This window comes from Neophocaena asiaeorientalis, unplaced genomic scaffold, assembly GCF_003031525.2.
Source record: "Neophocaena asiaeorientalis asiaeorientalis breed wild unplaced genomic scaffold, Neophocaena_asiaeorientalis_V1.1 scaffold21, whole genome shotgun sequence".
Classification (NCBI taxonomy): Eukaryota; Metazoa; Chordata; class Mammalia; order Artiodactyla; family Phocoenidae; genus Neophocaena; species Neophocaena asiaeorientalis.
In genome coordinates this window covers 686,654-698,814 of record NW_020174053.1, presented here as the reverse complement: position 1 = coordinate 698,814, position 12,161 = coordinate 686,654, and the positions used below count along the sequence as shown (strand labels likewise).

Below are 12,161 nucleotides of genomic sequence, written 5' to 3'. Positions count from 1 at the left end.
GAGAGGGAGAAAAGGGTGAGAGGTGAAAAGGGGTAAGAAATGAGAAAAGAAAGAAGTGATGGCAAGGATGTCAGATTGTACTGACATTTGTACTATAGCATTTGAAATTTATTCCATAGACATAAGGAGCCAAAGAAGGTTTTAAGCAGAGGAGTGATGTGATCTGATTTGTGTTCTTAAATCATTACACTGGTAATCATATTAATCTGAGCAAACTCAGTTTTATTTAGGAAGTGAGACCTCCCTCAAAACTCCTTATAGGAGAGGGGTAGGACAGTTTTCTAAGCAAATCAGAACTAATGGATTTTGAAATAAAAGTGCTTAGAAATTAAGAAGTGAAAGTGGGTTTTCCATATATGCAGTCTAAATAATACTTTGATTTGGAGCATGATGTATTTATCTCAAAAAGAAACAGCTGTTAATACACGAGGCTCTGAAATAACCAACTCCAGCCTGGCCCTTCTGGATCTATCTCATATCCTTTTTGCGTGTCATTCATTCATTGAGTCAACAAATATTTATTGTGCCAGACACTGGTCTAGGCACTTGGGATGAACAACAATAAGGAGTCTTGCTCTCTGGAAGACAAAGATAATAAACCTTAAACATAATAAGTAAATTACATGAAATATTCTTTAAAAATTATTGAAATTAAAAAATGAAGCAGAGCAAGAGAACTGAAATCATCCATTCATGATAGGAATCACAATAGCATGATTTCAACAAGGAATGAAAAGAGCTGCAAAGCCCTCTGCAGTGTAAAATTCATGAAAAACTCTAGGGTGAGTGCAAAGTCCTGTCTCTGGACATATATCTAAGCACAGAGAGTCAACCTGAAAACGTGTGTGTTAAGTCTACTTTAAACAATGTGATATGGATGAGGCTTAAATTGGGCTGGAATATTTTCTCCCCACTACTTCCACAATAAACAATTCCGGGGTTTGGTGGTGGTGGTAGTGTGTGGGTGTTTTGGACAGCAACTTCTGCTTGGAACAGAGCTGGCCAGAACCCTATTCTTCTACAACCTGACCTGATAACAGCCCAACCCAGCAGGGGCCTCAATCTGTTATTTCTTACGGAAATACAAACAAACCTCTTCCACAAGCTAGTATCATAGAGCGGTGTCCTTCATCACTAATCCGCCCTATGGAGTCCTGACTCCAAGGGAAGAATGCCACCTACCGAATCATCCGCCCCAGTCAGCCAGTCCTGCAAAGTGAGGCAACACTCAACTCAGCCCAGGTCGGCTCCAAATCCTCTCCCTCTGATTATTCTTTAGCCTTTAAAAAAATTGCCACTATTTGGGCTGACAGGAAGTTATGCTCTCAGCGCAGATATCTGATAAACACTTCCACATATTGTAGCCTTCTCAATAGCTAAGCCAAATTTCAGAGTCCTCTCTGCCGCATTTTCCTTAATTGCGCTTGCACGTCTGGAATGCCCGGGTCTCTGCAGCTCGCAGAGAAACCGCCGGTGCAAATTGCGCAGGGGTTGCTGCCGGGCGGCTGCAGAGCCACCGCGGGCAGGCTAACGTGCGGAACCGCACGACAGGTCAGGCGGCGCCGCGGGCTTCCCATGTGCGCGGCCGCGGCCCTCTGCAACGTGCGACTCCGTCCCCGGCCTCCCGGGCGGGGAAGGGGCGGGGGCGGGGGACCCCTCGGCGGTCGGCCGAGAGCTAGGCAGGAATCGCTGCCACTCCTCTGTTCAGGCTGAGGTCGCCACAGCTGCGCCGCTCCACGCACTAACGGGGCGCCTTCCCCACGGGCGCGGCGCGGGAAGGGATGGGGTCGGGTGCGAGTGGGCTGGACAGCTGGAGAGGCGCGCATCCACGCTAGAGGCCTGCGTTCGTGACACCGGCCGGTGAGCTCCTTCGGGCTGGCCCCACTCGGAGGCACGGACTGAGAAGGTCGTCCCACGGACATGCCCGCGTAGCCTCCTCCTGGGCTGGGATTTGCTTGAAAGTCCTCTTCATGGAAGCGATGTCCCCCCAGCAGGAGACTCTAGGGGGGCAGCCGGCGCGCTCCTCTTCCCTGACAGGAGTGTCTCGGATCGCGGGCGCCCCCGGAACCAAGAAGGTGAGGACGCCGAGCGGGGCCCGGCGCCCGCCGCCGCCGCGCGGGCCGGACGCCGCAGGGATTTAACGCTCGAGGCCCGCGTTATTCGTCTGAGGCCATTCTCGCCTTCCCGTTTCCCAAGTTACCCCGTCACCCCCGGGTTTTTCGCGCCTAGAGTCTCAGTCGCTCTCGGAGCGGACCCGGCAGCCTCCCTCCCCGTCTCCATCCGCCGCGGGACCCGCCCCCCCTCCCTCAGGCGGGGCGCGCGGCCCGGGTTTGGGGCATCGCCCTTACCGGCCCCTCTGGGTGCCCAGCCCCGGGGTTCCCTGAGGTCCCCCGGAAGCTCACCGTCCCTTGACGGGGTCAGCTCTGAGGTCGTCAGGGCAGCGGCGTCCGCCCGTGTGCGGCTACCGCGCTGAGGAAGGTAGGCGGCCGGGCTGCGGCGCCTGCGGGGCTCAGCCCCTCATCTGGACGCGGCCTCTCCGCGATATTTTGCTGGGGGTGGCCGGGAAGAGGTGCCTGCGCCCCACAGAACGACTCCCGGTCGACGCCCGGGGACGCGGAGGGCCGGTTCGGCTTGGAATTGGGCTGGGTGGGGCGGGTGGGCTGCGGCGGAGGGGCCTTCACCCTACGCTTGTCCCCTGGCCCTCGGGGCTTGGCGGGGCTGGAGAGGGGTTGGGTGTCGGTGTGGGCGTGCGGGCGGCGCGCGTGGCCCCTGACAAAGCTGGGTGGAGGGATGCGGGCAACAACTTGTAGCGTTCCTTTCGGATAAACACGGCCGCCGAGCGGCGTGCCGATTCTGATGGGGTCAGGTTTCTTTGGAACGGTTCCCTCAGCAAGTGCACGTGGCCGCGAGCTGCCGGCCTCTGCCGCTCGGCTCTCGGAGGAATTGATTCGGGTGTTTTTAGCCGTGTCTGCCCTCGCTCCTCCCCTCCCCCAAAACCTGATATTTGGCTTTTTTTCTCTGTGTCCTGGTGGTTCCCTTCCAGCTTCTGTGGAGAAAAATTGGGATTAGAGGGATAACCTGACTCATCCTTAAGAAATGTCTTGAGGCACTGCATTTGCATCATTGGAACCTTAAGGGGCTACGCAGGCTCCCCTGATTGTCCGGATCTTACTGACTTTCATGACTCTTCCCAACAGGATCCTGGGTTGGCTAGAGGTCAGTGGAAGAGTGGTGAGATCGGTGCAGAGTAAAAGTGTGTGTGAGCTCCCAAGGACCTTGACCGTGTCGCGGAGCCATCTAGGAGTGTCAGTGAACTTGATGTTGTATCGGCTGTAGTGCTGGTTCAAGCCTTTGATGTATGGAGGCTGCGGTTTGTCCTTGTCGCTTTTCCCCTTCAGAGATGCAGGGAGGGAGGGAGAGAATTTACTAGGTTAGTGCTATATGAATTTTCAGTAATTAACATAGGTTTTAAAGCAGTTTTTATTCCTGTAAATTTAAGGAATTGGGGGAAATAAAGTATTTGTATTCCAGAACAGATCTCATCCTTTTTTACTAACGGTAATTAAGCGAGAAAGCATGAGAGTAGCTTGATCTATCAAGAAGTACTTGTCTTGGGCTTCCCTGGCGCAGTGGTTGAGAGTCCGCCTGCCGATGCGGGGGACACGGGTTCGTGCCCCGGTCCGGGAAGATCCCACGTGCCGTGGAGCGGCTGGGCCCGTGAGCCATGGCCGCTGAGCCTGCGCGTCTGGAGCCTGTGCTCTGCAATGGGAGAGGCCACAACAGTGAGAGGCCCGAGCACCGCAAAGTACTTGTCCAATAAATGAAGGGTTGCTGGGCATCTTAAGCCATTGTCCTTAAGATGCTGTCCTTCATTGTAAATGATTTGTCACATTACCAATCTAGTCTTTTCCTTTTAAAATTTTGCCAGTCTGGTCTTTCTACAGCTTTTTACTCCCTTTGGGGTGAGAATGAGGTTGAAGCACTGTTTTATTTTGCTTTTAATATTTTTTTTTCCAGAAAAGTGCATCTCTGCCTGTTTTAAATGTTAGTAGGCATATCTGTTTGATTTCAGACCTCCATAGCAATAGAAAATAATAATAATAAAAGAATATTTCCAAATTGTAGCTCACAGAATCATTGCCATTACACTCTCATGGACCACAATCTTTTTGTATCCCCAATACTCAACAGATTGATCTTTTATGTTTCATCGGCCTTTTTAGTGTTTGGTAGTCCTAGTGAGTCATGAGACTTATTTCTTAAAAAGTCTACTATATGGTTGTACTGTTAATTACTAAGACTTGGATCAGTGTTGTTTAAACTGCCAGTTACAATCAACATTTTAAAAAATGAAATAGAACAGAAAATATTGGCACAGTGGTAAGAGTAAAGATTGCTTTGTGTAACTTTTTTCTCTGTTTCATTTATATATATGTGCATTTTGGGCAGCGATGTAAAATGTGTTTCTTACTGAACAGTCAGAATTTTTTTTTAACATCTTTATTGGAGCATAATTGCTTTACAATGGTGTGTTAGTTTCTGCTTTATAACAAAGTGAATCAGCTATACATATACATATATCTCCATATCTCCTCCCTCTTGTGTCTCCCTCCCACCCTCCCTATCCCACCCCAGAATTTTTACAGTTTCCTATTTGTGAAATGAAAAATAACAATAGTACCTAAGTCCTCAAGATAGGAAAATTAAATGTGAAATTGAGTGAATATTAATATATAATAGCACTCAATAAGTGATGGCTCTTATTTGTACTTCCCCACCATGTCTGTAATTCACACTACTATGTCCCAATTGTTCAAGCTAAAAATCTAGAATTTGTTTTCAACTACTGGCATTTATTTCCTCAGTCTACAACAACCATCAGAAAGGCCAGTCGAATATCACTTCAAAACATATCTTGAATTTCTCCACTTTCATCTCTGCTGCTGCCATTGTAGTCGAAGCCAAACCACCACCATCTCTCACTTGAACATTTGCAGAAATTCCCTAACTTGTCTAACACCTTTTTTGCTTTTCCCTGACCTAGTCTCCATTTAGAAGCACCAGAATGATCTTTAAAAATTTAAATTGATCACGTTCCTCACTGCTTAAAATCTTGTGGTGGCTTTCCATCATATTTAGAATAAAATTCAGACTCCTGTACTTAGCCCTCCCTACTTCATTCCCCTCATCTGCCTTTTCTGCTTTGCTTGTGTATTCTCCAGCCACATGGGCCTTCCTTTTCACACATTGAGTCATCACATTCATTCTGTTCTGAGGCTTTGGTGTTGCTATTCCCTTTTTGTCTTTTTTTTTTTTTGCCACACATCTTTGCAGTGTTGATTCTTTCTAATTGTTCTGATCTTAGGTTATCCCAGAGGCCTGTCCTGACTACCTAAGTGGAAGTTGCCTCTCAGTCATGTTCTGTACCTTCTGTTTTATTCTCATTTTAACATTCAGCCTTGCCTTACATATTATTATTTACTTCCTTGTTGTGCTACCTGAACTTCTCACCAGATTGTGAAAACCATGAGAATAGGGACATTATCTGTATTGTTCAAGGCAGCTGCCTCAGTGCCAAGGACAGTGCTACATATTAGATACTCATTAAATATAAGCTGGGTTACATACGGCAGTGAACAGGGACAGATATGCCCCTGTGTTCAGAGTTTATGATTTAGAGCAAGATCAGCAAACCTTTTCTTAGAGAGCCAGCTAGTGAATAACAGGTTTGTAGACCATAAGGTGTGTCTGTTGCAGCTACCCACTACGCAATTGTAGTACTAAAGCAGCCATAGACAATATGTAAATGAATGGGCACAGCTATGTTCCAATAAAACTTTATTTAGAAAAACAGGAGGTGAATCCCTGGTGTTGTTTGCTGACCTCTAGAGCATGACTGTTGACTAGAACTTTCTGTAGTGAGAGAACTGCTCTTTTTTTTGCTTGTTTTTTTGTGTTTTTTTGCAGTACGCGGGCCTCTCACTGTTGTGGCCTCTCCCGCTGCGGAGCACAGGCTCCGGCTCAGTGGCCATGGCTCACAGGCCCAGTGGCTCCGTGGCATGTGGGATCTTCCCGGACCGGGGCACGAACCCGTGTCCCCTGCATCGGCAAGCGGACTCTCAACCACTGTGCCACCAGGGAAGCCCGAGAAGTGCTCTTTATTTACAGTGTACAATTTGTTGCTTTGGATAGTGCATTATGGATAGAATTCTGGATAATTCTTCTGGATAACATATCCTTGAGCATATCCACGTTTGGGCAGAACAGTTTTTGTGAAATGAAATGGCAGCACATATTAGAATAATTTCAGTTAGGGATGATTTGTGTCATTTTCAAGCCCCCGACCCTTTGGTTTCACATACTAATTGAAAAGTCTTTAAATAAGGTAGGTTGTGGGGAGGGAAGAGAGACTTACAGGAACAGAAAATCAGTCAAAACAAAAGGATTTTAAAATAGCTCCAACATTTAAAAATGTAACAGCTACTATTATACACTTCATTCTGGCTTTTCTTTCTACATTCTCTGGGTCCAAATCTGTTTATAGCAGTTTATGGTACAACACCCCTGAGAGCCAACTTTAAGCCATGTGTGTGTCTTGCAATTGGGGTTTGAATGAAGCATCTTTGTGTGTAAGACTTGGTTTTATTCTTTAATACTGAGAAAAATATTATGTTCATGGTTAAGCCAGTATCCTACTGAATACTTTTCTGATGTTATTCACAAAATGAGTGGCATAAAATCAGGTACATGAGATTGTTTTGGCTGAGAGCAGTCTGGAATTATCAAAAACTGAATTAGATCAGAAAGAGCCTGTTATCACCGGTGTGACCTCTGAACTTCTGGCTGTACTTCGTTTCTTTGTTTGTAAAATAGGGGTAATAATCCATATCCTGTATATCTCACAAAGTTGTTTTTTATGGGTCAAAAGAAGAAAGAATATAAAAACACTTTCGAAAAAAGTGCAGAGGCCATTAGTAATTTTTACCAGGTGATATCTGTAAAGCAATAAAAAAAGTTTTATTTCATTGGATTTAATACAAGAACATTTACATGCAAATGAGTGAATGCTATTTGTCTTATTCAGCTCGGGTTGCTGTAACAAAATGCCATAACCTGGTGGCTTAAACAAAGGACATTTATTTCCTGCAGTTGTAGAGGCTATGAATTCCCATGATCCGGGTGCCAGCCAATTCAGTTCCTGCTGAGAGCCCTCTTCTTGGCTTCCAGTTCTTTCTGTGTCCTCACATGGGAGACAGAGTGAGAAGAAAGAGTGAGGAAGGTGAGGGGGAAGAAGGGGAGGGAGAGGTAGTGAGAGAGATGGAGGTGGAGTTAGATATCTTTGGTTTCTTCTCATAAAGGCACTAACCTTGTCATAGGGGCCCCATTCTCATGACCTCATCTAAGCCTAATCACCTCCCATAGACCCCACTTCTTAATACCATTACATTGGAGGTTAGGGCTTCAACATATGAATTTGGGGTGGGGGAGAACAAGTATTTGGCCCATAACACTACCCATCAAAGCAGTCACCCTTGAATGTCATAAATATCAAATATTGTAAGGTAGAAACCTGAGGAAAAAGATAAGAGTTTACTGTTTATAATATATGGAAAAGTAAAGGAAATTTTTCAAAAAACTTCTTTAACTAAATGCCTAACTATACATAATACACATTGATTATAATATATGGAGTAGGCATTATTAATGTACTCTTAGAGAGGAAGGAACTGAGCCCTGCCAAGGCTGCATGTAGTAAGCAGCTGAGCTGGAATTTGAACCCAGATCTTCTAACTCTATTTCTGTTTCCAGCTAGATTATAGATGCATTTTTTATTGTTTATAACATAAGACGTAGGGGAGAGTAGATGTGAATTTTATATAAGCAGTTGAACAAGCCATATTTGAGAAGTTTTTCTCCTGAGAGATAATTTTGTTCTTCAGGGAGCAGAGTCTCTACATTCTCCATGTACCACAGAATATTATGTTCACTGCTGCCATTAGGTAAATGTTAGGTAAATGTATTAGTCAGGGTTCTCCAGAAAAACAGACCAGTAGGAGTCCCATGATTACCGTCTGCAGAAAAGTCGGTGGTGTAATTCACCACCATCTTTTCCTGAGGACAGGAAGAAATGAAATGTTCCAGCTGGACAGTGAGGGAGGAAAAAGGGGCAAATTCCTCCTTCCTCCACTTTTTGTTCTGTAAAAGTCCTCAAGGGATTGAATGATGCCCACCCGCATTGGGGAAGACAACCTACATTACTGAGTCCACCAATTCAAATGCTGATTTCATCTGGAAATGCCTTCACAGACACACCCAGAAATAATGTATAATCTGAGCATGCCATGGACAGTCAAGTTGACACATAAAATTAACCATCATACTAAATATTGACTAATAGTGATAATCAGTGACACAATCATTGCTATAATTTCTTTGGAAATTTGTGATCTTTATCCCTTGGTATCTGTCATCTGTCATTTTCAGATGTTTTATATAAGGCACTCATATTTCAGGAGCTCTTTAGCCAGGCCTGCTTTCCACATTGATGCTGTTGGAAAACTTGGCATATTCTCCAAACTCATAGAAATATATTTCAAAGTTATGTGTGGGTGCACAGAATCCTATGCCTCAGTTGTTTCCACCGTGGAAAATTGTGTGTGGGAAACCCAGCTGAAACTCTCAATTCAGTAAACATTTTGATATCATGAATCTTGAGTGTAGGAAAAAACTTGCTTCCATAGTCATCTTCACTTAAAATGTGAACACAGCAGTGCATTTTAACATAGCAAAAGAAAAATTAATTTTTGTGACTCTGACATTCATATATTAGAACAGAATGTGTTGTTTTTTATGAAATGAAAGTTAAAGATACTTTATTTTTACACATTCTTTACACATTTGTGTAAAAAGTAATTATTAATTTTGAATATTGAGTCCTCAAAGTTAAATAGAGAGTTGTAACTTATAGACTGAAAATTCACAAGTCACAGATATCTAAATGGTGCAGTTGCTTTTTGGTTCTGAAATGAAGTTTGTTGTGAAGCAATTTATAACTCTTTCCCTTCACCATTCTTCTGATTTAGGGTCTGCGGGATAAGAGGTGGAACATATTCAGTAGACTGGGAGAAGTGAGACAGCTGATAGCATCTTCAGAAAGTGAAAACTTGAACTTCAATAATTTGGGTGTCTGAATTCTTTCACTGTTCTTATCCTGCCATCCAGGACTTGGTGGTTCTTCTTTTCAAAGTAAAGATGTCTTGTGCCTTATAGGACCACATACAACTTAACAAACATCTGTGATTATAAAACTTGCCTTCTTAGAAGGTATCAGTAGCTGAAAATACACTAGACTTCAATTTAAATTGCTGCTAAAACATGTTATAAAACTACACAGTGTCACAAAAATAAATAGGTATATAATATCAAGGTTAGATATGTGTGTGTTTACAAACTTATATGTACATACACTCATATAAACAGTGCTTTGAGGACATATATGTACATTTTATTATTGTGATTTGATGGAGTTTCATGACTCATACCCCTCAGTCTCCAGAGTATTTGGCAAAAACCTCTGTTACAGGCTGAATGTTTGTGTCCTCCCGAAACTCAGATTTTGAGGCTGTAACCCCCATTATGATAATACAATTGACCCTTGAACAATGTGGGGGTTAAGGGTGCTGACCCTCCACGCAGTCAAAAATCCACTTAGAACTTTACAGTGGGCACTCTTTATCCATGGTTCTGCATCCACATGTTCAACCAACCTCATATAGTTTAGTACTATAGTCTGTATTTATTGAAAAAAATTTCATATGTAAGTGGACCTGCACAGTTCAGATCTGTGTCCTTCAAGGGTCAACTGTATTTGGAGATAGGGGAAATAATTAGCTTAGAAGAGGTCATGAAGGCAGAATCCCCATGATGGGATTACTGCCCTTATAAGAGACCAGAAAGCTTGCTCTCTGTGTACCCCATGTGAGGGTACAACAAAAAGGCAGCTGTCTGCAAAGCAGGAAGAGGGCCGTCACCAAGAACTAAATCTGCTGACACCTTGACCTTGGACTTCCTAGCCTCCAGAACCATGAGAAATAAGTTTGTGTCATTTAAATCATCCAGTCTGTGTTATTTTGGTATAGTAAGTAGCCTGAGCTTGCTGACTACCTTTATTATTATTTTTTAAGATTTATTTATTTATTTATTTAATTTACTTTTTGCTGCGTCGGGTCTTAGTTGCGGCACGCAGGATCTTCGTTGAGACATGCAGGATCTTTTGTTGCAGCGTGCGGTCTTCTCTCTAGTTGTGACATGCGGACTCCAGAGCACATGGGCTCTGTAGTTTGCGGCATGCTGGCTCTAGTTGAGGCATATGGGCTTAGTTGCCCCGTGGCATGTGGGATCTTTGTTCCCTGACCAGGGATGGAACCCGTGGCCCCTGCACTGTAAAGTGGATTCTTTACCACTGGCCACCAGGGAAGTCCCCAGACTACCTTTAAAATAAACTTTCATTGAGGTGAAAGTTTGCTTTCCTGTTCTGTTGGTATAGCAAGTGTTCTAGATCACAGGGACTCTAAGGCTCTAATGTGTGCAGAAAGCCTTCAAGGTGAATGCTCAATTCGTTAGTAGCCACAGCAGCACTTTTTTGAAGCAGCCTAGGATGGGGTGATGTTTAGCTTTTGTTTGCTTATGGAAGACTTAGCCACAATGTGGGAGGCTGGAAAGGGATCAGAGGAAACTGCCTTTTGTCAGCCACCAGTAATGGGGCTGGTAGGCAACATAGCCAGTTTATTTTATAATTTTGTTTCAGTCTGATTTTCTTTATCCAGGACAAGTTTAGATTAGAAACATCCAACCGACAGCAGAAATAGCTCTATCAGTATGTCACTGCTGTGCTGAGCAGCCTTGACCTAATTTTGACAGACAGCTGTCACATGACACAACTGAAAGGTAAGGCCTGTTTCTGGATGTCTGGTCACTTGTGCGTGGACTCTGAAAATGGAATGTATGTGTGCCCACATCAGCTCATATTTCAAAGATCTGGAAAACCCAACTGCTCTGTGGCCTTTTGCTTTCCCTGTTTACCTTCATCCTAATTTATACCTAGGAGAGTGTCTGTATTTCCTCTTCTACCCCTACATTCACCATCTGGAACCTCAGCTTCCACAGTAGACATTATGAGGTTACAGTATATCTGAATCTGATCGGATCTTGGCCTGTTTTTTGTTTGTTTGTTTGTTTTGTTTTTTGCGGCACGCGGGCCTCTCACTGTTGTGGCCTCTCCCTTTGTGGAGCACAGGCTCCGGATGCCCAGGCTCAGCGGCCATGGCTCACGGGCCCAGCCACTCCACGGCACGTGGGATCTTCCCGGACCGGGGCACGAACCCATGTCCCCTGCATCGGCAGGTGGACTCTCAACCACTGCACCACCAGGGAAGCCCTTGGCCTGTTTTTTATTCTTATTTGATACACTCTGGTTTTTACCATTATGGTTTTTGGATTTGATCACTGTACTCTTCCCCTCTGCAGGAGGAAGTGAGAGGTTGCCGAGTTTTCCAACAATGTCTGATACATTCAAGCCTCTTAGCCTTCATGCAGGTGGATGGGCACTGGGGAACCACAGAACCCCTTTGTCACAGTGTGCCATGGATGTAGAAATAATAGCACTTCGTATGGACTGTGATGTGAAAAATTGAGTGAAGCCCTGCCCTGTAAGGGAATATTAGGGATAGACCATTGGTGATCAACCTTGCCTACTCCAGGGTGCTACTAAAGGGAATCATGACAGGAGGTTGAAACTGGTAGCTTTGCCAAAGAAGAAAGTCTAGCCAACTTGAAGGCACATAGTGGTGCTCCAGAAGTCTGCATGGGTAGGGTAGAGACAGAGGAACAAATAATAATGTAGAAGGGGAGTTCTACTGTCCTCATATTTATTACATACAGTACTTAAGCACTCCAAAGCATTACTCTGTATGTTATACTATCATGGTGCTTTCCCTGTCAAAGGACTTTCACATATATAATCTTTTTTGATTCTTTGTGGTAGGTCAAACAGTCATGTCATTTTACAGAGAAGACTCTGAGAAGTGATAGAACCAGGATCCAGAATTTAGGTCCAATGTCTTCTAGCCCAGTGCCAATTCTTCTACATTACATAGATTCTC

At 44.4% G+C, this 12,161-nt stretch overlaps 1 protein-coding gene across 1 annotated transcript in view; it reads left to right on the top strand.

Moving 5' to 3' along the window:
• The first annotated feature begins 1,970 nt into the window (after positions 1-1,970).
• The window catches only part of ARHGAP20 (Rho GTPase activating protein 20), a 144,975-nt gene continuing 134,784 nt past the window's right edge, over positions 1,971-12,161 (top strand). Inside the window, exon 1 of the mRNA XM_024754254.1 lies at positions 1,971-2,075. Coding sequence (XP_024610022.1) covers positions 1,971-2,075 — 105 coding nt within the window. The remainder of the gene's footprint in view (positions 2,076-12,161) is intronic.